The 25180-nt window shown below is 36.7% G+C and overlaps 3 protein-coding genes and 1 long non-coding RNA gene across 6 annotated transcripts in view; 2 read left to right on the top strand and 2 right to left on the bottom strand.

Moving 5' to 3' along the window:
- The first annotated feature begins 7610 nt into the window (after positions 1 to 7610).
- Gbs-70E (Glycogen binding subunit 70E) lies at positions 7611 to 16909 on the top strand. 2 transcript variants are annotated; one of them, XM_018008386.2, is made up of 6 exons: positions 7612 to 8209; positions 8440 to 8599; positions 11107 to 11463; positions 15478 to 15684; positions 15750 to 16062; positions 16130 to 16909. In XM_018008386.2, exons 2-6 carry the CDS (start codon positions 8508 to 8510, stop codon positions 16301 to 16303), a joined length of 1143 nt encoding a protein of 380 aa, XP_017863875.1. In that variant the 5' UTR covers positions 7612 to 8209; positions 8440 to 8507; the 3' UTR covers positions 16304 to 16909. The 2 variants fall into 2 exon arrangements, with proteins under 2 accessions (XP_089322593.1, XP_017863875.1); XM_089466467.1 differs by lacking the exon at positions 8440 to 8599 and having other exon boundaries at positions 7611 to 8209.
- Positions 9074 to 9723, bottom strand: LOC149269422 (uncharacterized). Its single transcript, XR_016269620.1, has 2 exons — positions 9358 to 9723; positions 9074 to 9289 (listed from the first exon to the last, which is right to left on the bottom strand). It is a non-coding gene; the product is annotated as an uncharacterized LOC149269422 (long non-coding RNA).
- Positions 16910 to 18347: 1438 nt separating the features above from the next.
- Mpcp2 (Mitochondrial phosphate carrier protein 2) lies at positions 18348 to 20580 on the bottom strand. Of its 2 annotated transcripts, none has more exons than XM_018008718.2 (4): positions 20429 to 20580; positions 19702 to 20144; positions 19289 to 19629; positions 18348 to 19223 (listed from the first exon to the last, which is right to left on the bottom strand). In XM_018008718.2, exons 2-4 carry the CDS (start codon positions 20107 to 20109, stop codon positions 18878 to 18880), a joined length of 1095 nt encoding a protein of 364 aa, XP_017864207.1. In that variant the 5' UTR covers positions 20110 to 20144; positions 20429 to 20580; the 3' UTR covers positions 18348 to 18877. The 2 variants fall into 2 exon arrangements, with proteins under 2 accessions (XP_017864207.1, XP_089322594.1); XM_089466468.1 differs by having other exon boundaries at positions 20318 to 20450.
- A 1058-nt stretch (positions 20581 to 21638) lies between these two features.
- Ac78C (adenylyl cyclase 78C) overlaps positions 21639 to 25180 on the top strand; it is a 47122-nt gene continuing 43580 nt past the window's right edge. The window contains 1 exon segment of the mRNA XM_089466883.1: positions 21639 to 22299. The gene's annotated coding sequence lies outside the window, so the exon portion shown is untranslated.

Genomic DNA, 25180 nt, shown 5'->3' on the forward strand with positions numbered 1-25180 from the left:
CTAGCAAATACCCTATAGCAGCTGTTGATTCAATTTGAGTATATAAAATTTACTTTTTATTTTATATAAAAACATTTAATAATCTAAAAGGCTTCAGCCACTTTTATAAGTATATATATATATTTTTAATCTTGCACCTTTATATGCTTATCGCTCTTTTCTCTTTGCATCTTTGACTCCCCGGAGCTTGGCCATCACACCAAATTTAATAAACTAGGGCAACATGCACATAAAACTGATAACAGCATTTCGAAGCAGCTGATTAAACACAGTCAAACAGAAATAAAAAATGTTTGACAGTCCAAAACCGTCCAACTTTCGGGTACTCTACAAATGCTCTAACAAACCTTAGTTAATTATCTATGCTAACAAATGCTTATATATGTACATATATATGTTAATGAGTTAATGTTAATATAGCATGAATGTTATTTCTTTTAGCTATTTTGAAAAAGAAAAGATTTGAATATATTTGTCTAACTCTTATTATAATTTATATATATAGTTTAAATATGTTTTCTAATCAATTATTTTTCATCTTTTTATATATATTTTTATATATATGTATGTATATATATAGTTGTTGTTTACTTTTTGATGCCGACGGGGCCTTATATATTTATATTTATATATAATTATATAAAACATCTCCCGGGATCGGCAGCAATAACAAATCACTTTTAAATTTAGTCATTGAACTTAACATTGGAAGAGGAAGCAGGTGAATGGCCAATCATAAAACATATATATACTATATAGTGCTGCTAGTTGCGCGACTGGCTAGCAACAACAATAATTTAAACATAAAATAAAAATAAAAAATAAAAAAAACCAAAAAGACCTCACATAACATTTCCCTGATAAGACCCACATCTACTTGATAAGCTAACGATTAGATATGTATAATATTTAAACAATGGAAAACTTTTCACAAATTATCTTTAATTTACATATATAAACTTCAACTTTCGTTTTGCTAAACCAATTTCATATCCTCTTTCATTGTAATTCAGACTTTTGATTTTCTGAAGTCTTTCCGTACCTAAATTATAAATAAATGTTTATAAAGGATAATTAATTTTTTCCATCAATACCTTTCAAAACCTTTCTTCATTTGCTTCAGACTCGGTAAGAGCTTTTCTTCACCTAGCTGATCTTTACTTATATATAGTATTCACCATATTCATTTACTTATAATCATGCATATAGAGAATGCACTACATATAAAAATGATCCCGTTATTCCTACACGTTGCTGTCAATCACAGACGTCGTGTCTATTCGATTGACGTCATAAAGGCAAATTTTCCAGTATTCACTATAATTTGTAACATTTGGCAGATAAGAGTGCCAACCCTTTACTAATTTCCATCAAATGGATTTAAAATTCAAAGGAATATTTTGTTAATTGTTTACAGGTTGCTCAATTACATAAATTCAATATTTAATCAATACTCTTTGTCCTGACTGAGTGACTTATTGTCTGACTGGTTGATGGATAGAGATTATAGAAGGTTTCTCTATTTATAAACAAAATATTTACATATGCTTTAACGAGGCTTACAATAACGTAATATCAATAAATTGAGAAATTATTTTGCTTCACAAATAGGAAAGATTATTACTTCGGCCATTGTGGGCATAGTAAATAGCTTATGTGAAGAAATAAAACAGACATCACCTTAAAAATGTTACCTTTTGTGGAAGAAAGCCCAGCTATATACTTTAGTCACATGCACTAAACATTTGACTGCATCATACTATGCATGCAATCAACCATCTAATCGCCTAATCAAAAGTTTCTAATACAAAAATAAACTGTTATCGCCTAGAATCTATAATTACTTTAGTAATAAAATGATTTATAAGCGTCGAAATCGAACGAAAGCCATTTAACAGCTGTTTTCAAGGAGATTATACTATAGATGTTTCTATTCGAGATCTTAATTTCGTTTATTTATTTCTTTTTACTCTTAATTCGCATTTAATGATAATGGAAATGAAGGAAATTGCACTGCTATCGGTAGTTATTTATAAACGCTTTTATAAAGACGCCAATATAATCATCATTTAATCATCATTAATGGGCCTGATAAGCCAAAAGGTGACCCAGTTGAGACGAATGGGTGCTGCAAAAAAGCCAGCTCTTTAAGAGTATATGTCAAATGGAGGAAAATCACATCGCAGAGACTGAGGTTACTCTATTCATGGGCATCAAAAACTGATGATGCTTAGGCATGCACTTATATCTTTTAATATCAGTCCCCGAACAGAAAAAAACAAATACAAATATTTTAGCTATTCACAATCGACTGCATATGCGTATATCATTATTTAATTAAAGATCACTGTTTTGAACAGTTTTCTAGCCACAATATTGACCCATTTTATCTTTACATATATCATGTGTAAGGATAGCATTTTTCAAAGACTCATATACAGATGTAAAAATTTCGTATTTCAAATATTGTATACTGAGAATTCGAAAAGTTGATTTTCCATCAGTACTCTCCTTATAAAAAATAAAAACTACAAAGATTAACTTTAACTTTAAATGGGAATCTAATTGAGATATTTCTACTTTTAGATCTTGAACTAAGTTTCCTAGTAGTTCAATTTCAAGCAGCAGTGTTGCCAAATTGGCTATATATAATAAACTATACTTAATATGAGTAAAAAATTATAGTATATTATATATTCTGTATTCAAGGAAACCACTTAGATTTGCCCAGCTAATGCAATACAAGTCACCAGCATAATGAAAGGACTTTGCTTATAGGCACATAGCTAAAAGCCAATATACTCACTTTTCACCTGGTAACGAGCATAGCGAACCATAAGATACAATGCCGCAGCCGGCATTCAAATAAACAAGTAAGTTTGCCAAGCAAGCAAATAGTACGGGAAATAAACAAACTAACTGCAACCTCCTCAATGGTGACCACATACTAAGAGAGTTCAATGAACTACGCAAATTGCCACGATATTATTTAATGATTCGATATATCTCATATACAACTTAAGGTTAATGATTTTTTCAGTTCATATGAATATTTGCGAGTCGAGTAAGTCAAATGCACAATATATACAAGTGTGTGTGAGTGTGTGTTTGTAAACTTATTTACCTGCCCCAACACGCTTTGTAAATTGTTTATACGAGTGACGCATTGGCGAGTCTAGTCTACGCGTTTCTAGCACTCGCCAGCTCTCAGATACATTTGTATCTATGTATCTGTGCAGTGCATTGCACGGCTGTAGCATTGAATGCAATGCTCGAACATGCTTTTTTTTCTCATTTTTAGCCTCGTTCGCTTTTATGTTAATGTCCCATTAAACCGGAACCGGAATGAAACTCAAAACGTATGCTGAGCATAAGTTTTATAGTTATAAATAGTAAAAAATATCTTTCCCAATCATAGTTTGGATCGTTTTTTTTTAAAGAAAGACGGAAGTTTATTTAAGTATATTAAATTAAAATATTTAGAAGTGAATTTTGAAATATTATATTAAATTATTTGTTTTACTTGCGACTTTCTTCTTTCTTCTATGAAATCTGTAGAAGGTTCTAAGAAAATAATCAAAGGAACAGCCTAAACATTTGCTTCTATTTTTGTTTATTTTTATTGACTGGTCTTAATACTCACTGGTTTTAATAATAATAACATTAATATTGAAATGTCAGTAAACCTGTTTACTACTTGAACTTAGAATGTATTTAATCTAAGCAAACAAAACTTAAAAACTCAATTTGCTGCTCGCCTCTGTCAATAGCTGAGCAAACAGATTTCAGACATATAAGCAAACATTGTGGCTAGTCTCGTCTGGATTGCTGCAGACTATAATTAGAGCCTCATTCCGAAAAAATAACTGAAATATATTTACATATATATCATTAGTTTGTCCATTGATAAGACCACGAACTGTTCGCTCGACTATGGACATGACGCGCAGAAGAGTTTGTTTTTTAGGTCTCGGCTGTTACATTGTTCGGCGAGGAGTGGGCTCGCTTATCAGCAGACACAATGGGCCGCTATGAGCGATATCATAATTACGAGCAGACGTCGCGTCTCTGCGATGTCAATGAAACAGATTTTTCAGATTCTCAAACTATTTGCTCTGGGTGTTTACTTAGGCGTTACTCTGCTCCACTCGATCGAGGGTGTCGATCGAACACAAGTGAAAAACGTGATCGGCTCGTGTTCGTGGCTTCGACCAAACCACAAACAAGGCCCGCGTCTTTAAATAGATGTAGACTTGCGACGCTTAATTGTATACATTCATATAAACATATACATATAGACATATGGACGTATATATTTGCATAATAAGTCGCATAATTAAGTTTCGAGCGAGAGCTACAATGGAAAATTACGAGGCAATATTACGCGATGCAAAACAGAAGCAAAACTGCAAAAAATAACACACATATTAATCGATCGACGATTATATTTTCTAAGCGCCTATTCCATTGACCCTCACGCCAACGATAACCGTTATTTGAAATGATTAAACGGCATTACATACACGACGCTAATGCGAATTGAATGCATGTAGTCGTAACCGATTCCTTTAGCTATTCAAATCGATTTCGAGAGAGAGGAAGATCTGTTGCCAAATAATTGATCACGCCGCGATCAGGTGCTCTAGGTCAGTTACGGCATGATTTTCCTCGGCCAAAAATAAATGCAGCTATATTTATGAATTCTGTGTTTAGTTTATGCTGCGCAGTTTATCAGCTACCCTTGCGCCCGCCCCAACTTGACCTCAGATCTCGCGCTCTGCCTGCATTGATAAGAGCTGATAGGCGTCAAGTCACACGCCTCGCTTCTAAATTTAAACTTTCGGGCGGGCATCGAGTATACGTTACAGTTTTACACAGTTCCACAGCTAAACAAGCTCTAGGTACGCCCATTTTTTAATAGACTACATAATCACTGACTATCACCTCACTAATCTCACTAATGGCGCCGACGATGTTGCTGATATTGACGGCTCGGCTGATTTCATCAGCAGGTTGTTGAGCGTTCAGGTCTAGACCCTTTGCCAGACAACGTGGACATTATGTTTGCAATATTTTATATTTTTTCTATTCACTAAAATTGAATTGGCTCTGTCGAGGGCACAACGTGGCTCTTGTTTGATTCCAGCGAAGAAATGTGTGTTAACATCGGTTACTGGCTGCCATTCACGCAGTCAGAGAGTGTTACCCGGCTCGAAAAATTATCAAATATCAATATCAAAGTATATTGGAGTTCTGCGAACAACCCTATGTATGATGTATATGCAGATACAGATATACATACATAGATGTATAATCGATTTCTTTTGGATTATTATAATATTTTGCCGCCTTCAAAGTGGTATTTCGATTAACTTTCTTCCTCCTTGTCTCTTGCTTTTATAGTACTTAAACTAGTTTTAAGCTAATATCTGTACTATGGCATATCAAGTGGATCTGTGTCCCACACGCAGGCCAAAACTGGAAAGTCGTCGATTAAATAATGCATCGCATCCGCTGTGCGTCTAAGGGTCTATTCACATACATACATACATTCATACGTATAACAGAAATAGACAACCAGCTGGCTTGGCTATATTATATATGATATTTGCAGAGCTTCAAGTGTACTTCATGGCCAACGCTTCAAAGGGCACTGCACCAGTAGAGAGACAGAGAGATAGAGAAAGGGAGATCAAGATCGGGCTGCATATAGGAATGATATATAGGCGAATGCTGATGAAGTGGCCGGAAAAAAATGCGGCATGCGACGCGAATCCAGAAACGATGCATGGCTAAACCGGCTTCCAGCCAAGGCGATCGGGTGGTGGTCAGGAAGGAGAGGAGACTAGGTGAACAAGTGCCAGACACACAGACAGCCAGACAGCCAGCTAGATAGCTAGCTTAATAGCCAGCCAGCCAGTCAGCCGGCCGGCCGGCTTGTGCACTCTGGAACCAGACTGCTGATGCTGTGGGGCTCGAAAGCAAATAAGTTGCTTGGACTTGGGGCGGCGTGTGCGACACCCCTCGAAAGTGGCACAGTGGTTACAGATCAATCGAAACACTTGAGCAAATAACTTGTTAGAGCCCTCCTCATGAAACTCACCAAAACTGCATTATCATTAGAGACTTGAAAGATCACGCATCGTGAGAGCATTTTCGTCGACTACCTAGGCACGACTAAGACCTAGGCCGCCATTTCTGAATGTCAACGAGTCACGCACGCCATACCCATACATACATGCAGACACACACATATTCACGCTATGTCACTTTCTATGCACTGCAACAAGAAATAGATTCAGTCCCCGACGATGCGTGGCAGAGACCGTCGAAAATTTCAGAGAGTTGTCGTCGTCATCTATGCTTCGAATGATGTGGGTACTTTAAATCACGAAATGGAACGCTCCCAAGTCATTTTAAATGGAATTTTAAGGGAAGTACTGGACAATTGTGATTCAACAGTTAGCTCATATGAACACAAAGTAACAGTACTTGTGATTAAGTGCATGATATATTTAATTGAATTTATAAATAGAATTTGTACTCCTCAAAATGCATGTTTGAAGTTTATTTTAATTTAAACGTATTCCAGGTGTATGTTAATTTAGTTGTTCAAATTTTAAGCACTACGATTGTGTCATGCACGTAGCACAATCAATATGCCAGCTGCATTTAAACGTAGCGCATGAGAAAGTCGATGAAAAGAGAAGATTACGAAGCGACAACTTTTACACAATTCCCCCAAAAAAGCATAATTGATTTAGAGCTGTCGACTCGACAGAGACAACGTAAAACAAACATAAATTGCATAAAGAAAAGCGTAGGCCGTAAAGGTGTTTGGGTTACACGATTGCAGCCAACTATGTATGTATGTTTGAAGGTATGTATGTATAATCCCCCAGACCTTACAAAGGAAAACCACTCGAACCATTGGAACGCCAGCAAGTAGTTGTGGGCACTCAAACGATTGAGTGGGTACTCGTTCGGTGAGTTTTGGTTTGTTGTTTTTTTATCGACCTGGCGAAAGGATGAAAGAGCAAAGTAAATGAAACGTATTGAAGAAAAAAGCAAAACAGCTGGCTACAAACTGCAGACGTAGGCACTCTTAATAATATGGAAAGTTGTTTGACATAACGACTAAATGTGTTGCGATGTGTGTGAATAGTGGCACGAGTGATCGTATTTATTAATAAAACAACAAATTTCGAAAACGAGCGCACGAGCTAATGATCGTTGCTGCTCGCTGATCATGTCCATTCAGCCTGACTGATTGACTGAGTGACTTTGGCTCTGTGGCGGCGCCTAGCCTGACGAAAATCGCTGTCAAACCAAACGAATCAAACTAAACTAAACTAAACTGGACGCCAGGGCAACAACTGTAAAAGCAGCAGCAACAACAACAGCAACTACATATAGCTGCACTGTCATTAAAATGCAGCCACACGCTTACAGCGAGAATAACGGACACAGTGAGAGAGGGCGGCAGAGGCTGTTAATGAGAGCAAGAGAGAGCGAGCGCTTTCCAGAGCATACGACGACAGCGCTGAGCGCTCAGCGCTCTCTGGGATCGCAGTGGTTGGTTGGGTAGGCCCGACCGCCAGTCTTGGCGGCGGGCTGCTCTAACAACATCAGTTATTCGTCTTTGAGTCGTCGAGGCGAACGGTACTCACAGTCGGAGTGCAACTGGCAATAACAAAACGCGATGCGGTCCTAATTGCTCGTGTCGTTGAAACCACAAATAAATTACTAAAAATAAAAATAACATAACATCAGATATAACTTAAGAAGAAAAACGCGCGAATTCTTACTTCCTACAGAATAGGGGGAAATAATTCAATAATTTTAAATTATTGTTAATCCGTTTTGTCGTTTTGTTTTGTGCGGTGCTGCCAAAATTGTGTGTGCCAGTGTGTTGAAAATTTGAAATTTTTTATAAAAATAAATACAAATTTTTATCTTTACACAACCCAAAATTCATTGTCTGACGCGCGTTGCCAAACCCATGAACAGCGCGCGTGATGCACATATGAAAAGAAATCTCTAAGAAGAAGTTGGGCTAAAAAAGAAAAGTGATACCAGAAAAAGTTCCTTAATACAGAGAGATTGATATATATAAACGGAGAGTAGGAGAAGAAGACACAGAGAGTGCGAGGAAAAGAGAGAGAAGGAACGAGAGCGCAATACACAACAAAGTCATAAAAAAGCAACGGTAAGTTTTCGAGGCAATGCCTATGTTGATCAGCAGCTCACTGAAACATAAACAAACTGTATAAAGTATACAAATATTGCCATAAAATAATAAATATTCCATTGCATTCCTAATTAGAATCGCTTTTGTAAACGTTCGCATTCAAGCATTTTGTTTATAGCTAATTCCAATTAACATTTTACGCTTCGGTTAAGATTCTTACCTTATCAATTTCTGTTTTAATTTTGCAGGCCCTGCTGCTAATTACAATCAATCAGAGTTCCTTGTTAGAGATCAATAGAGAAAATCCATCTATAAAATGATTTCGCACAGTCCACCTATATTCAGTCACAGTCCACCCGTTAGTTTCCTAGCGGACTATATGAGCGGACATCAACGTCAACCCCTGAAGTAAGTTTCATAAAATAAAATACAAATATATTTTCGGAATATGAAAGGAAATTGGGTTGACTAATTGAATTCAATTGAATACACGAGATTCGGCAACGAATCAAAATTCAATTGTTTTTAATTATATTTATTTATTCTTTAATTTTATTCTTTTTTTTTTGTGAACAGTATAGGTACACCTAAAAATAATTCTCCATTTTGCTAAAACCCTATAAACGAAAACTTTCTCCGTCTTCGAGCTAGCCTCACTTCTTAAATATAAATTGTGGAATTTCTCTTATCATTAGATAGCGAAAAATATTTTCTGATATATTCCAAATTTTGCCTACGTGTCTTACGGAAAAAAACTGAATGAATGTTAAATTGATTAAGTAAATCTCTGATAAATGGTGTATTACAAAATAAAAATGAAATTCTTTGAGGTCTAAAATATAGATTAAATTACATAACATACATAATCAATAATGAATCGGAAAATGTGCGATATTATTTATGACATCAGTAAGACCTACCATAAAAAAAGTAATACCCAAGTGAAATACATTTTAAAGATAATATAAACAGAAATGCAAGGAAATCGTTTATAGATATACCCATGTATTTATCTATAATCTGGAATGAAACTGTGCTAAAAGCTTGACGTCTCCATTTTGACAGACTCAATAAAGCCGTTACAAAATACCTTCATTCCTAAAATACAATATAAACAATGAGCGCGATTGCCTTATGCAGTATTTAAAGTAAATATGGATGTTTACCTTTCAGTCTCTGTCTGATTATTCATATGGATAAATATTGATACTTCACTTATACAATACATAGAAGTATTACTAAGGTCGGATCAACGACGGACTTTAGTTTTCGTTACGCCATAAGGTACTGCAACAGGTGCAAAAGGGTTAATGAAATTTCCTCCATACAGATAGGACTCAGTGCGAATGTACCGAAAATAAAATAAAATTATGTTTGGCTATGCCTCGGTTGACAACAGCATTTAAAAAAGCATTCTATATCAAGGCAATGGCATAATCAAAACAAACTTTTATTTTTTTGCCCAGATTTCGAGAGCAAAACTTGACAGCGAGAATTTCGCTTGAGTAAAAAAATAGCAGTTTTATGAGAGAGGGAAATTTACTGGTTCCCAACTGTTTGAGGGGGTCTGTGGAGCAATTGCTTCGAACCATGCTTGATCGTCGGCTAGAAGCTTTATTTGCTGCGCAGACATTTGTTGCATCAATCAGCTGACATTTTTTAATAGCTATACAGCGATACAATATATCAGAAAATATTCGGGCTATATATATGAATAATAAAAATTCTAAAATCGTCCGAAACAGCATATAGTTAATAATATAAATAGCAACTGGCCTAAAAAAGAAACCTACGCAGTTACTGAAAATATAAATTTGTTTATCTCAGTCGAGCTAAAAGATCTGGTATTTTCTCAAATGATTTATGTTACTCTAAGCGTACTCAAAAATTGAATTGTTTTTATTTTGCTCTAACTATATCTGTAGGTATTATAAAGTTATTATAATTAATACTTACATATTTTTTATTAATTTTTTATTTTTTTTTTTTAGTATCAATATAATTTTAATTACACTAATATTAGTATTCATGTTTTATTTATTAGATGTATTCCCATCATTATATTTTTTATAACCATCATCATTCCTATAATTGCTGTTTGTATTAATATGATTGGACTTCACAAACAGTGACAATTAAAAATTGATTGCCACTAAAAAGAAATTTGTTATCATCTGTAAAGTTACAAACTCTAATTGGCAATGAACTAATTAAAATTTAGTTCCATAGATTATGAAAAAATCGTAAGAGTTGGCTTATCAGGCATTGGCTTTATAGTTAGCCTATGTCTAGCCGAAATAAAATTTTTGATATGAATCAGCAAAAAAAATAAAAAAATTGCTAACAGTTTAATACTATCCCATGGTGTTTCCAAAATTAGAGCTCTATGATGAATCATAACAGCCAGAGAGTAAAACAAATTTGAATAGACACAAACATATGTAAATATGTTTAGACATATGTGAATATATGTGTGTACATACATAGGCAAAAACCTATCCACGGGGTACTATTCAAATCAAGAGCAGAGGTCGTGCGTAATAGATTCAACAACTTTTGCGCTTATCAATAATAGCAGAAGCCTGGCGCTATTTCTTTATAGATAGTGTAGTATGTATATGTAGGTATGTAAATATGTATATGGCCACTGAACAATGCCATGCTATTATCTCACTGAAATAAAAGACGGACCCAGAATAAAGACAGCCTTATCAAGCTGATAAAAAGAAAGTAAACGTGAGCGCCGCGTGGCCCCAAGCTCGTACGATTGCCGCTATAATGCGCGCATTATTTAAGAACCCATACGGATATATGTATATGTATATATAGTATTTATAGAAGTATTATACAGATATGATTGACGAACATAACAGATGTACTCATGTAGAAATTTCTGATCTTTGCTCTGTTTGCAGTTACAATGACGAGCCCAACAGCCTGAGTGCGCGCTATTGCCGCCCTCAAGCCGTAACTCTGGCCTCCAAAGCTATGGTCAACAACGCATCCAACGCTGCCCAGGGCCAACAGCTGCCCGCCAAAACAGGTGGCACGCCCCTCGGCGTGGGCAGCCGCTCTGGCCGCAGTTACCTGGAGCGCATGGTCTCTGCCCCAGCGCTCAACACACAGCCTAAATCGTGCCTCAGCCGCAAATCCTGCCTGCACAAAGCCAACCAGCTCCCCAGCATCCCCAGCACAGATGCCGCTCCCACGGAGAGTGCGGAGCCAACAGACGCAAGCAGCGACTCGGACGGTTTGGCCAGCTGCAAGCAAAGGTAAGCTGACTATATGCAGATTGCATAATGTCTCGGTAATCCGAGTCTCGATCCCTTTGACGTCACGTCGCAATGGCGCCGTCGACTTTTTTGACGCCCCCGACCGCAAGTTGAACTAGATTGCGGTTGGGGGCATGTGAACTGCGAGTCTGATTAAAAGTGAAATTCAATAGTAGGAATGTAGACTCGGCCAAGTCGTTTGTGCCAAATTTGGCCAGAACTCAAGAGAACCCAACACACAAATCGAAAACAAATCGAAATATTACGTTTGGTACTCGCCTTATAGATCCCATGGACGTCACAGCGTGCGCATGACGCCGAGGTAGAGTACATAATAAAAGTAGATATACTAGATGCGACATATGCAAATAACCTCAAACGTGTACTCGAAATATCTGATAGCAAAATATGAAATGAGATAACAGAAGGAAGAGAGTTTACAAATCCGGTCATTACCATCTTTAATCTTCCATAGAATTCACCGTGTCAGAGAGTGTTTGTTATGCTTTTAATTTTACTTATATTTTTATTTTTTACATTTAAAAATTCGCTTTCCATTCGCAATGCACTTGAATTTGGCATTTTGAAAACTGGCTATAAATAAAAGAAAAATACGGCGCAACTACACACATCAGTTGGAGCTCATTTTATAGAGATTTTATTTTTGGTGAGGCCATGTCTAGACGAGGCTAAACACCAGCTGATATCACCTAAAAGCAATGGCGACACACGCACACACGCATGCCTATTATCAATGTAAACCAGACACACACAATCACACACACACATGTCTAGTAATGCTTTTTGAGTGAGTGTGTTTACGATTGCGTATTGCACTAATTACATCCACTGCAGGTGCTGAGGTAGTCGAGAGTATGTGACTAGCAGATACCCTGTAGAAAAATGTTAATTTATTTAAGAGTCGGGATTGGTATGGGCTACCTTAACCTTTTATAGACATTGATATTAATGTTCATTTAAAAGTCTACCTTGCATTTCAATATAAAGCGCCCTAGAAGATATTTCTGTATCGATATTTATTGTTGCATACATATATCATTCTTTCAATAGAGATACTTTTATGTGAAACACCCATCGTTCCATCTTCTAGAATCGATATTTATCGATCGTCGTAATCTCATTGAAGAATTTAGATATTTCAATAAGAATCTCGCTGAAAGACCTTCTACATCAATTTGGCGAACTTGAAGCAAAGCCAGTTGACGTTGTGAGTTAAGTAAATATCATAAAAAATCATTAAGTTAAATTTACATTTACATATATTTGTAATGAAACAAAGCTCTTAAAATATTGCGATTCCTTCACCCGTTAATTGTGCTGTCATTTATCAGAATAAGAATTCCACTTCCTTCCACGAGTCTGTCGAGACATGCCACACTTTTAATTAGTTCACTGAGACAGACACGGGCCAGGTCAAGCCAAGGACACAGAACAGACGACAGAATCCACAAAACTAAAAATTTGATAATTGCGCCGTGTCCACTTTTCGGCTATATAAAAAGCATATTTCAAAATACACATGCACATGTACATACATAATTACATGGGTCCATAAGATGTAGATGTAGGCAGTGAGTATTTATAGATAGATTGTGCATGCGCCATTCACGTGTTCCGATGTGCTACAGCATCGAAAAGATTTCAAAAACGAAATCTGTAAATGTGTGTTCCGAATGTAATACACAGCTATGCACATACATAATATATATATATGTATATGTATATATTTATGATTTCGACTAATTATTGTGTCACCCACGTAAAATCTAATTTTGTGCGCTCTCCACAAAGTGTGAGCAATTTGCGTAAGTAAAAGTAAGAGCGCCGAGACTTTAAAGACGGAACCACCTTGTCGTAATTATGAGTTCAAGACTCGGACAAGGCTGTATGTAAAGGTCACCAGACGGACCGTCGGACGCAATATTTGAGAAGGTCATATTCATATAAATGCCTGTTTAGCGGACCTAAGGACTGTCGATAAGCCAACTATGTGTCGGAAAAGGTTTCACCTGAAAAACCTGTCTTATCATTTTCTAAAATTGGAGGCGCTTTTGTAATCCCTTTTTCTCTTTCTTTGTTTTGGAAAACTTGTTTCTCTTACACCATTTTGTGCAGTGCATATTAAGCAGTCGCACGTTATTTTATTGTGCCTGGGCGTCAACCGGACCCATATGCATTTATTTTGTTTTTATTTTGGGGGTAATGCGATCATATATATGGATATGTAAATGAATGCATGCAAGAAGTAGAAGAAGAGAAAACAAGAAAGGAATGTAAACTCGTTTCCATGTCCGCTGCTTCCTCAAGCCAAGCTAGCCTATAAAACCAGCCTGGCAACGGCATGGAAAATGTGCACTGGAAAATCGGAAAAATTATAATCTATTAAATTTGATATGCGACAACGCCGCAGCCACAAATTCAGCAGTTGACACCGGCAACGCGTAAAAAACGAGACAAGATTTCGAGGCGGTGCCCACACAAAGTAGAGACGATCGAACGATCGAATCGATCGCCTGAACATCGAGCAAAAAATTTAAAAAAAGCCAAACCTGTTGAAGAAAATGCAGCAAGCAGGCAGGCAGGCAGACTAGTGCACACGCCTTCAGCGCGTGATCAGCGATCGGCGATCGGCGATCAGCAAACGTTGGCAGCTCGAACAGCCGGCTGTTTGATATTGGCGTCAGACTAATAAACTGATTTAACTTAGCAAATAGCCACAATAGAAATTGTTGGCCACAAAGCGAGAGCGAGAGAGAGAAAGAGAGAGGGATAAACAAACATATTCCTACCATATTACTCTATTTGCTATTCATTAAAGTAAAAATATGTTTAATTACCTTTTAGCATATTTATTGTGTGAAATGCACTTCTTAGACAGTTCTATGGGGCCTGTCGGCTCAATTAGTTCTATGACAAACTTTAATACAAGAAATTTATTGCCTAACAAATTGCTTGATAAATATTAATCTTATCATTGAAATAGACATGCCTTCTTTCTTACAGTTAATATATACATTTATATATATACTTATATCTCTAGTAACTGCAATAGAAAGGTCTGTCTCATCCACTTACGAATTTTAGCAGAGTGTACTTCTAGGGGTATACGAAAAAAAAAAGTATAACGTACTTATCTCCAAATGTAGCAGAAATATGTCGACTTCCTGCCATAAAATAAGATATTTTAATGCAATGTGCTGTCTCCCGTTTATTTATTTGTTTTTATTTTTCTGGATAAAAATCTGGTACGTGGCTACCAAAATAGCACAATATATATACATACATACATATATACAGAAATATTTTGTTTGCGCCTACTTAACTGTGACGTAAAATTAAAAAATTAAATTAAATTAAAAATAAAATAAAATAAACATGAAATTTCTGTCTACATTGTGGAACGGAAAGATATACAAATAATCTCATTAGACGCCAATACAAGCTGACCAGGTCTTTTAGTATACAAGGTTGCCACAAAGATTATAGATTCAAGTGTCTTTTTTTGGGTTCAAATAGGGAAAGAAACGAAATGTTTAAATGCCAAATTATTGGCAATGGGCGGTGACAGCTTCCGATTAGCTCGATTCTCTGCCAACGCAGGTCACAAAGTAACAACAACAACAAAAATATCCCAATTGACTTTGTGTTTGTCAAATTTAAACATCGATTTGCTAAAAATAAAAGAAAGAAATATAAACAAATCAAATGCAAAGTCGCAATTTCAATATTAATTCCAAAAAATAAAGACAATAAACTTGAGTGCATAAAAGTAAAAATAACAATCGTAAAAGACGGGGGGTCCGAAACACGAGAGCTGATAAGGATAGGTTCAAGGCTGCAATGCAAAATCTCTCTCTCTCTCTCTCTCTTTCTATCCCTCTCAATTAGTTAAATATTTAAGAACTTTGGCAGGCAACCAGCTGCTTCAGCTTCAAATCAAATGAAGTCTCTTATCCACTCTCTGTAATCGAATTTTCTATTTTTCATTTTCAGTCACTTGCCCAAAAAGCATGTGATCTTTGCTGACGACGAGGGTCTGTCTTTGACGGAGGTGCGCGTGATGTCCGAGCCCTCGAATGTGCCGCCATACTGGAGCATGAAGTTTTTGGAGCAGATCACACAGGGACTAGTCAGCCCGCATCCGCCGGATCAGTGGACCGTGGACTTTAAGCAGCCAGCATCCGACTATTTGACATTCAGGTAAAATAAACCTCCGCTTCTAATAAAACTTACTTGAACTTACCCATTGACATATTGCTCAACAGACAAAAGATCGAACGTGACTTTGTCTCACTGGAGAATGTCATTGTAAAGGATGAGGAATCGATTGTGGTGGGCACCATCAAGGTGAAGAACATTGATTTCACCAAGGAAGTCATTGTGCGCGTCACCTGGGACAACTGGAAGAGCCAGCAGGACATATTTTGCACATATGCCAGAGCCTACGGCCCCGCCACCTGCGCCCACGTTGTCTTCGATACATTCTCATTCAAGATTACGCTGCCACCATCCTCCAAGCGTCTGGAATTCTGTATTTGCTATCGCACAAATGATAAAGAATTCTGGGACAATAATGATGTAAGTGCCAGGAACAAAATCCAAGAATTATCCAAGTAACATCTCTCCCATCTCTATCTCTTATCAGGGTAAAAACTATACCATCAGCAAACGGTCGCCCTTCTACTACAATGCCCTGTCGCCCTATGATAAGGGTCAAAATCGTAGTTCCAGCCAGCAAATGCGATCCACTTTAACCGATGCACTTGCCAAAGCACAACAGAAGAACTGGACCCAGGAACCAAATACGCCATATTGGTAGAACATATATACATCTATAAACATAGTTAAATATAGTATAGAAGGTCAAGCTAATCGTATAGCTAAGCAGGTCTGTGGCTGGATCGGACACTGGGATCTATTGTGATTCTCCCGATTGTTCGATTGCGCGAGAAATTTGATTAATGTCCATGCCAAATGGCGCTCCACCCAAGAAATCGCCTCTGAGTGTTACGTCCCACAATATTGAGAGCGACAATTCGTAATTTTTCATCGTACCACACCTCATTCATTTTCTTAAGCCAGAATCTGGTAAGGTGCCATTGAGTTGAGGTTTTTTTTCTACATACAATCAAACAGAAACTACTTTTATCTTAAGCACAAATGAGTTTTGCGAAGGAAGAGAAAAGAATATGAAGAAGCTCATTAAATTTCAAGGTCCATATCTATATACCCATATACATATCTCCAAAATATTTGTTGTAGTCCGTTTGATTGTGTCACGATATCGATATCAATTTTTATTTTCTGTACTCTTATGTTTACCTGTATGCCTGTGTGATTGTCTACCATCTAAACTGATATTAGCTTAAAAACGAAACAGCTCAAGTAATAATAAATTTAAAAAAAAGAAAAATTATAAAAAAAAGCGTGAGTTATCCTAGCAAACCATTGTTTCGAAATTCTCTTTATATGCAAATGAAGAAACAGAAAAACAAGAACTCTAAAAGAATATACAAAAATTTAGTAATTAAGATTTTGCACAGAAAATTTTATAAGATTTTTTTTTTTTTGTTAATTATTATTTTGGTTATTTGAAACTCTAAGACTGAAATGGCTTGTTATGGAAAACACGTCCTCATATAAAAACACGTCATAATAAAATAATACATATACTACAAGTCAAAACATGATTCGAAACATCACTCATAATAAATGATCTGTGTCTCTAAATGTTTTCATGCGTGTCAACCCGACTTTGAAACTTAGAAATTAAGCGATTTGTACATAGAACGTATATATCTATACTTGCATATATAAACAGATATGTGTATACAATATAGATAGATCATGCACCAGAAAATTGCCTGTTAAATACATTTATACATTACCTACGCGTTTAGTTTTGTAAAAATACCTAGCTCTAGTGCCTAGCGGTTATTTAATTATAAGCCCCAATACCACTTCCCGGCTTCTTAACAGCTGACGAGAAAAACTAATTCTCTTCTAGAAAACTTAATGATTATTTAGTTTTTAACAAACGCCAACTACAACCCAATATATGTACACAGAGAAATTATGATACAACGAACCAATATGTTACATAATTATTTTCAATGATTAAATATATATTTAAAAAAAAAAAAGAAAAAGATATACAATTGTATTTATTTCAAATGCTTTAACCCAGATTGTATGCTATTCCTGGAGCTAGACTAGTTATTGGTGAGCTATTTAAGCATATTAATATTTATGTATACCATGAAAAGAAAAAATTACCGTTCAAAAAAAGGTATAGTCATGGTGTACCATACCAAAGTACAGATATTTTTATTACTGAAATTTCTTACCTAATACTTATTATATTAATTCATGAAAAACAAGATTAGCCAAGCTTATACATATATTCATTCCGATTTGTCTGTATGCATATTGTGAAAAATATGTATGTACCACATAGTATATGTTTTGAAGAAGGAATCCTTAGACCAAATCAAAATGTAGTATTTACTGTAGTCCACGAGCTAATATTTGAGGTGAAAGTTATAGTTTTAGCTGAACGGAACTATAAAATTATTCGCTTGGTACTGAGATAGTTCATCCTTTGACTTGATAGACTTGACTGATAGACTTCTGAATGGAGAAGAATGGAAGATTATATACCTTTTATTAAACCGACATTTCAAGTTCGCACTCTTAAGAAATTCTTTTACATATTAGCTAAAACTGAAATCGTAAATGAACTTCAAATATCAGCAACATTTCCGGTTAGGTTCACGGGTTATCTGAAAGGTAAACTGTCTAATATACTGAACAAACTGCGTTTCGTTAATGCAACTGCCAAATGCGCAAATAAAACTCAAATATTTACTGTTGTTTGTATTTTTTAGTTTATTCAATGTCTGTGGAATTTTCTATGCGGCAATTAAGCGTTGTATTATATTATCTATTACATACCATATTCTGTAAATCGGTAATTATCATTGAGTTTGGAAAAACAACATACAAATAGATATCGAATACGAAAGACATTTTAGGGTATATGTAGGCTTATCAACGTAAACATACATATGACCACTAATAGTATGAATGTAGTTTTGGAATGGAGTACATTATAATTAGTTTAGATAAATAATTAGTTTTCTTGGAATCATTATGAAAAATCTTCAACTAGTAACATCGGAATGCATGATAGCCGAGAGTTGATTATAAATAAAATGCGAATCAAATGCACACGCATTGAGAATTAAATTAATATATGGTATGTTATCTTCGCTAACTCATTAATTTAGATTTGCCGTCCCGTTTTATACTATTGGGTTGATCTTGAATTTGAATTAACCTTAATTCAAAGATTTAGTTTTTGCTTTCATTGTTTTCGGTAATTATGAGCCATTTACTTGTTCTTCTCCTTGGCCTTCAGGCTGGCGGGCATCTCTGGTGGTGGTGGGCGGGGAATACCCAAAGCTACTTTGACGCCGTCATAAATGAACCATTGCAAGGCAGTGAGTGTACCAATCATAATGATACGTGGTGTCAATCCATTCCACATGCCCATGAAGCCCAGCGACTTGACAACGCTTCCGGCGCTGGCACCCTTGCTCTGGTTCAGCTTGGAAACGACCACATCAGCTGGATGCGACACAACAGCGCAGAACACGCCAGCAATATAACCAGCGGCAAAGGTAACTATCAATTGTTCACCCTTAGAGCACTCTGTACGTGGCTTGGGCACCACATATCTGCCAATCAAAACAAAAGTGTGTAAATTCAGCAAAATTCCCAACGTTCATATTGTCCTACTCACTTATAGAGAAGCTCCACAGTACGCTCGAAGCACGCAAACTTCATCATGGTGTATGGGATCTGACGCATCCACAATGGCACCAAACCCTTGTAGAAAGCTCCGATGCCCTCTTCCGACAACATCTTTGGTACTGCTTCACGGAATGTGTTAGCAAAGCCGGGAACTGTCTGAATCTTAACCTTGGCCGCCTCGAACGGAGCCAGCGCAATATCAGCGAATACCTCAGCAGATGCCGATGCGGCAAGATAGATGTAGGTGCGATACAAATATGCATTCTCCTCGCCAAGGATATCGGCGTACTTAATTTTGAACACCTCATAGAAACCGAACTTGCAGAGACCCTGAAATGTATACATCAATGCACGTGAGTGATTTAACGATTATTGATGTTATGTAAGCGTTAAGACAGTTACCTGCAACGAGTATCCAATCAAAGTTGGGAACCAGCCCTTGGCCAGACCAACAGCACCTTCCTCAGCTACCGTGACCTTGAAGCCATGAACTAGATTCTTATACTTGGCTGGGTCCACCTGCAAGCGACACTTGACCAAATCCAATGGCACCACAAATGTGTGAGTGGTACCACAACTCAAAATGCCACCAATACCACACAGCGCAAAATATTTGTTGCTGCCAAACTCACAAGAATCCGTTGACGCTGCTGCTGCGGCCGCGATCTCACGTCCAACAACGGGGCCAGACTGTCCTACCGCAGGATAAGCCGACAACTGGCCGACAGCTTTGCCCTCATCGCACTGGGCTTGGCTGAATGGCGTTTTGAATGGCGAATTTTTAGCGGCTTGAAAAAAAGACGAGAACATATTGTCTTTTTTTTGTGTCTACTATTGCGTCCGAGCTGCAAAGAGCAGAGGAAAATGCAAAATTAGAGAAGGTTTTTATAACTAAATCTGCTTCTGCGCGATTAGCGAATTTTCACAGCGTTCACCGTTCACCGTTCACTTGTGAGTTACATAATGTGTCATGCACATCTAAGTATCAATGGTTGCTTGTTGGAGACAATTGGCTTACATTTTCTCAATTCAATGAAAACTAAAAATTTGAACACAAATATCCTATCTATTTGAGCATGTGATTTATTTCTCTTACGCAATTAAAATTACATTTTATTTTCTCACTTACGTAGTGGCCGTCCGTGGCGTGGCGAGGAATAAGATTCAAAGAATGAGCTGTAGTGTGACCGCAAACTGCAATTGCAAATATACCAAAAGGTCGGAAAGAAAAATACCAAGCTTGGCTTTTAAAGCAAAAAACCGGTCGGAGGGGCAGCAGATTCGTCAAAATATGTAGGTCAGTGACAATAGTTGGATTGCGGATTATCTATTCCCCGAATTATGGATCGTCTAGAATTTAGCTCCACAGTGAACAAAAGGATTCAGGCTTCGGTCGCAGGTAAAGTGTTATTGGTTTGTACTAATATAAATACAATTTACATTTCAAGGAATAGCAAGCGATGCTCTACGCCTCGTGCAACCAGCCGTCTCAAGCATTCAACATAAAATAAAAACAGACTTACACGAGTGTAACATTGATATCTGTTGATACTTTTAATACTTATCGATAACATAAACGATGAAAGGCTTTGATGACTTACGCGCCCAACTTCGCATTTAAAATGTATAGCAATATATAAATTGGAATTTGTACTCAAAAAATATTAAAATCATTCTAGACCATCAAACTTTAGAAATAATAATATAGCTGCATCATTGCATCAAATATAAAGCACACCCTACGACCTTTTGTTGTTCTTAAATATATTATTATAATAATATCAATATAATAGATGAGAAGACCCTCAGCTTGAATTTATTATTTAAATGAACATATATAGTCACACTGAATAGCCACACATGATCTATTGATTTTTTTTTTAAATTGTGAGTATATTGCGCGCGATATAAGGGTAATAACATATGCACAAATATTTATTTATGTAGTTTAAGTTTTTAAGTTTAAGTTTTTAAAAGTATGCTACAGAAACGGTTAAAAGCTTTACCAACAGTGAACAAGAAAAGCTTTCATGCAACAGCGCTTTCTGCTGTTAATAGTTAAGTTGCTGCTGCTGTTAACAGGTGGTTCGACTTCGTGGATGTTAACAGGCCGCTGAGATAAAACAGTTTATTTGATTAAGCAGACATTTAATTACGCGGTTAACACGTTGCCAAACAAACGCTAGCATAGAATATAAAGATGATGTCAGTACTTAAACAGTGATGGACATCATTTACCATAAGGGTCAGCCCGCGAACCGCTCCTGAACAAGTGCTTGTTGCTTCAAATATTGCCGCCTGTGTTGTCTTTGTCGTCATCTTTGTCGTCGTTGTTTGGCTGTCGGCGTGCGAAACGCCGAACGGCCATTCAGTAGCCGTTAAAACGCGTCGCAGTGCGGCAGGAAGTTGAGTATACGACGCGTTGCCTCGTATTCAAAGTTAAACTGAAATAACTTTGATGTCTGCTTGCCAGAGCGAAGCGCGCCTTTTTGAAGTTAGCCTTTCCTTGGCGTCGCAAGGTGTTAATTGGTTACGTTTAAATTTATTTCAAAGAATTTATAAATAAGGTCCATAGTGCACGCAGGATTTCTCCGAAATAATGTGCGCGCGTTATATGCGAAACCGAGCCTGAATTCAAATTCTCTGCATAATTAAAGAAATTAATTTGAGTGAAGTTTTGACAAATTGAATTAAAAACTAATTATTTGCCCAGTTAAGCCCGTCGGAAACTCAATTAGCTCAAAAATAAAGTAAATATAAAAAATTGAGTAAGTGTAGAGTGTGAATAATAAAAATATATTTGAGATTTCAAAATACTCGTGAAAAATATATAAATATTTATATGCAAAATAAAAGTAATACTAGTGCGATGTAAGAGTGTTGATTTATTAAAAATTTAGTTAGTGTATAAATATATGTACTTATTTAATATATATATAAAATATAACTTAAACAATTACAACAAATCATGTAGGAAACCGCATATACTATGGATTCAAAGTAGGTATTTTTATTAATAAATATTCATTTAAATATTCTCAAATATAGCGAATACCCCGGACTCTGAGAATTTTTCCAGTTCTCTGGCAAATCTGGCAAAATTTGATTAGCCTAAAAACCATAAAAAGTAAACAGTTTTCAACACGGACTTTCAGATTTGTTTGCCAAAAATTCTGGTGATAAAAAATATCAAATCAAAATCAAATAAAAAAAGTTTTTTTGGCCAACCGTAGGAAAAATCGAATCGAATCAAGCATGACCTATTAATGTCACGTCCGGTGGGAGCCAGGGAAGAGCTAACAACTTTTGGGTCACGTTTGACATTTGGCCAAACAAAATGATGGAAACCAAACTCTAGTAGCCAAGACTTGCACATCCGCAGACACGCAGGCCAGTTGTATATGTGTGTGTGTGTATGTGGGTGTATGTACTAGAAGCTCAGCAACTACAGCAACATTTCGGACGCGCAGCAATTAATTAAAAAGTTTCAACGCGCCCAAATCAAATCAACAATATTCGCAGGTATTTTAGCGTCAATCAAGCTGGAGTTCGAGTACGAGTCCGAGCTCGCGTTCCCGTTCCTCTTCCCGTTCGAGTTTGGGCTAAAGATTTAGTTGACTCATTTAGTAGTAAACAGTAGCTCGCCGGATCGATGGATGGGCTCGAATGAAAATCAATGCGCATTACTGCAGCCTCGCTGCGCCCCAAAACCAGCGGCCAACCCGGCAAACTTGGCAGTAACGAAAATACATTCAATTTTTAAATACAATGCGCCGCGGGGGCTGGTCGACCAGGCGAGGCGATGCGATGCCATGCGAATGCTATGTCGTCTGGCTGAGGATTCGCCACTCTTGGCCAGCTCTTGACCCCAAACCCGAGTCCAAAAATAGGCGCATTGCCATGCCATCGTACACTCCTTGATTATTTTTAAGCTGCGCTAAAAATTTGCTGCGTAAAATTTTCAAAATATCTCGAAATTGCTTCTAATTATAATTAAACTAACAAAAAGATTTTATGTTAACAGATATTTGTGGCGAAAATATAAATTTGCTGCATAATCATTTCATTCATTGACCAAGTCAAAAGAATATTGATATATGTATGTCTGTCTGCCTCTGCAAAAAGAAAACTAAATGTGGCATTTTTAATGACAACAAAAAGGGAACATATAATCAAATAAATCTTTAGGAGGAATATACAAATACTTCAATTTTAGTTGTGTTTGAGCTTTGAACGAGAATGAGGCAGTTGGTTGAGCCCGACTGCAACTTCCTTAATAGTTTAGGTGCCTTATAAAAGGTTTATTAAACTTAAATATATAAATATAAATATGCATAAATAAATATTTATATCGAAATGTTTGATAGTTTTTCTGTATTGCCATTTAATTTGAGTTAACTAACTTGGTAAGAAACATTTCCCACAAGTCGCAACTATGCGAAACTCAAAAGAAATACACAAAATAGATGAAGAAGAAGGAAAAAAAAACAACAAAGGCCAAGTCTGCGGACACGCCTTTGGCTAATTGTCTACGTGGATGTATGTCAGCAAGAGTGTGTGTGTGTGTGCGTGTGTGTGAGCGTGTGTGTGTTTGTGTGTGGCTCTATGTCATAATCAAGTGAATGCCTCGCAATAATTTAACACGCAAGTCCTGTGTCCTGTTGTCGAATGACTAATGGCTATGACTAGGAATCGGGACGACAAGAATTCAAATGCGACTGCTGCAGTTCTTAATTAGCCATTTGGCGCATTATGTCGGTCGTAGGCATGTAATCGCATAAACTAGAACACCTGCTAGATTAGTTTAACTCAAACTGAGCTCGGCCTACATAATCAACTGCCACGAAACGTGTACGAGCAGACGCCAGTCAAACTTTATTAAATGCTAGACTTATGATACGTTTAAATAGCATTCGCTTTATTGTGATTGACCTGAAGATACCCAGCAAAGTATTGGCGAAAGATTCGTAATGGGTCTACGAGAATTTCTTTGTTTGCAAGAGAAAAACTATTTTTTTAGATGGAGATCTTAGCCTATCTTAGCTTATAGATTTATAGACATAATATATTGAGATATGATATTCTGACTTTATTATTATTTTTATACTTGGTAAATAAGATAATGATACTCTATACTATATAAACTTAGTTATCTTGCCAGCTTATCACTACGACTAAGATTATATAACCTATTAAAAATCTATATAGATCAAAGATTTTTCCTTCGGCTATTCACTTTTGGAAAACTAAATCTTCAGTAGCAAATCCTAAATTCTATACACGTTCTGTAACTCGAGTCTTAAGTAGTTTGAGGCTTTGACGCTAAAATATGCCATTCAGCTGTATAAATCAATGTTTATGAATTTAGAAGTAGTTTCTGTCGGATGACAAGTGCATGACAAAGTGTCAGACACTAGTCGCAGACTCGGGGCAAATCATCCGTCACTCGTGACGCAGGGTCACAATCACATTTTCGAACAGCCTTGACATTGACGTGTCTTGCGAGATGCCAATGCGGAGGCGTTGGCGGCTGAGGATGGGGATGAGGTTGAGGATGAGAGGGGAATGAAATATGTTTCATTCGTGTCATTCGTGAACAAGCTGCTGTTGTTCCCATGATTGAATCAATCAATAAGACGCATGCCGAAGGCCAAAGAAATGGACTCAAACGGACTTGGCTGCAGGCCAATACGAAGGTTGATCAGAGCACAGAAATAATAAAAAGAACGAAAGAACAAAAAAAAACCTGTTGAGTAAATTCCTCAACGGGTAAAGCACTAATCAAACTGCATTTCAATATGCCATAGCTGCGGGAATATGAATGCAATATGCCATGGCATTTAATGGACTCATTCACGCACCAATCACATGCAATTTAATT

This window comes from Drosophila arizonae, chromosome 4 (genome assembly GCF_054131065.1).
Source record: "Drosophila arizonae isolate 15081-1271.41 chromosome 4, UAZ_ARI_1.0, whole genome shotgun sequence".
Lineage (NCBI taxonomy): Eukaryota > Metazoa > Arthropoda > Insecta > Diptera > Drosophilidae > Drosophila > Drosophila arizonae.

Bases quoted from the DNA above. Each gene is read 5' to 3' on its own strand.
- Gbs-70E (XM_018008386.2), top strand. From the start codon at position 8,508: ATGATTTCGCACAGTCCACCTATATTCAGTCACAGTCCACCCGTTAGT. The intron at 8,600-11,106 runs GTAAGTTTCATA...CTCTGTTTGCAG, and splicing joins CATCAACGTCAACCCCTGAA to TTACAATGACGAGCCCAACA. The intron at 15,685-15,749 runs GTAAAATAAACC...ATTGCTCAACAG, and splicing joins TCCGACTATTTGACATTCAG to ACAAAAGATCGAACGTGACT.
- Mpcp2 (XM_018008718.2), bottom strand. From the start codon at position 20,109: ATGTTCTCGTCTTTTTTTCAAGCCGCTAAAAATTCGCCATTCAAAACG. The intron at 19,630-19,701 runs GTAACTGTCTTA...TATACATTTCAG, and splicing joins TGATTGGATACTCGTTGCAG to GGTCTCTGCAAGTTCGGTTT. The intron at 19,224-19,288 runs GTGAGTAGGACA...TTTGATTGGCAG, and splicing joins ACTGTGGAGCTTCTCTATAA to ATATGTGGTGCCCAAGCCAC.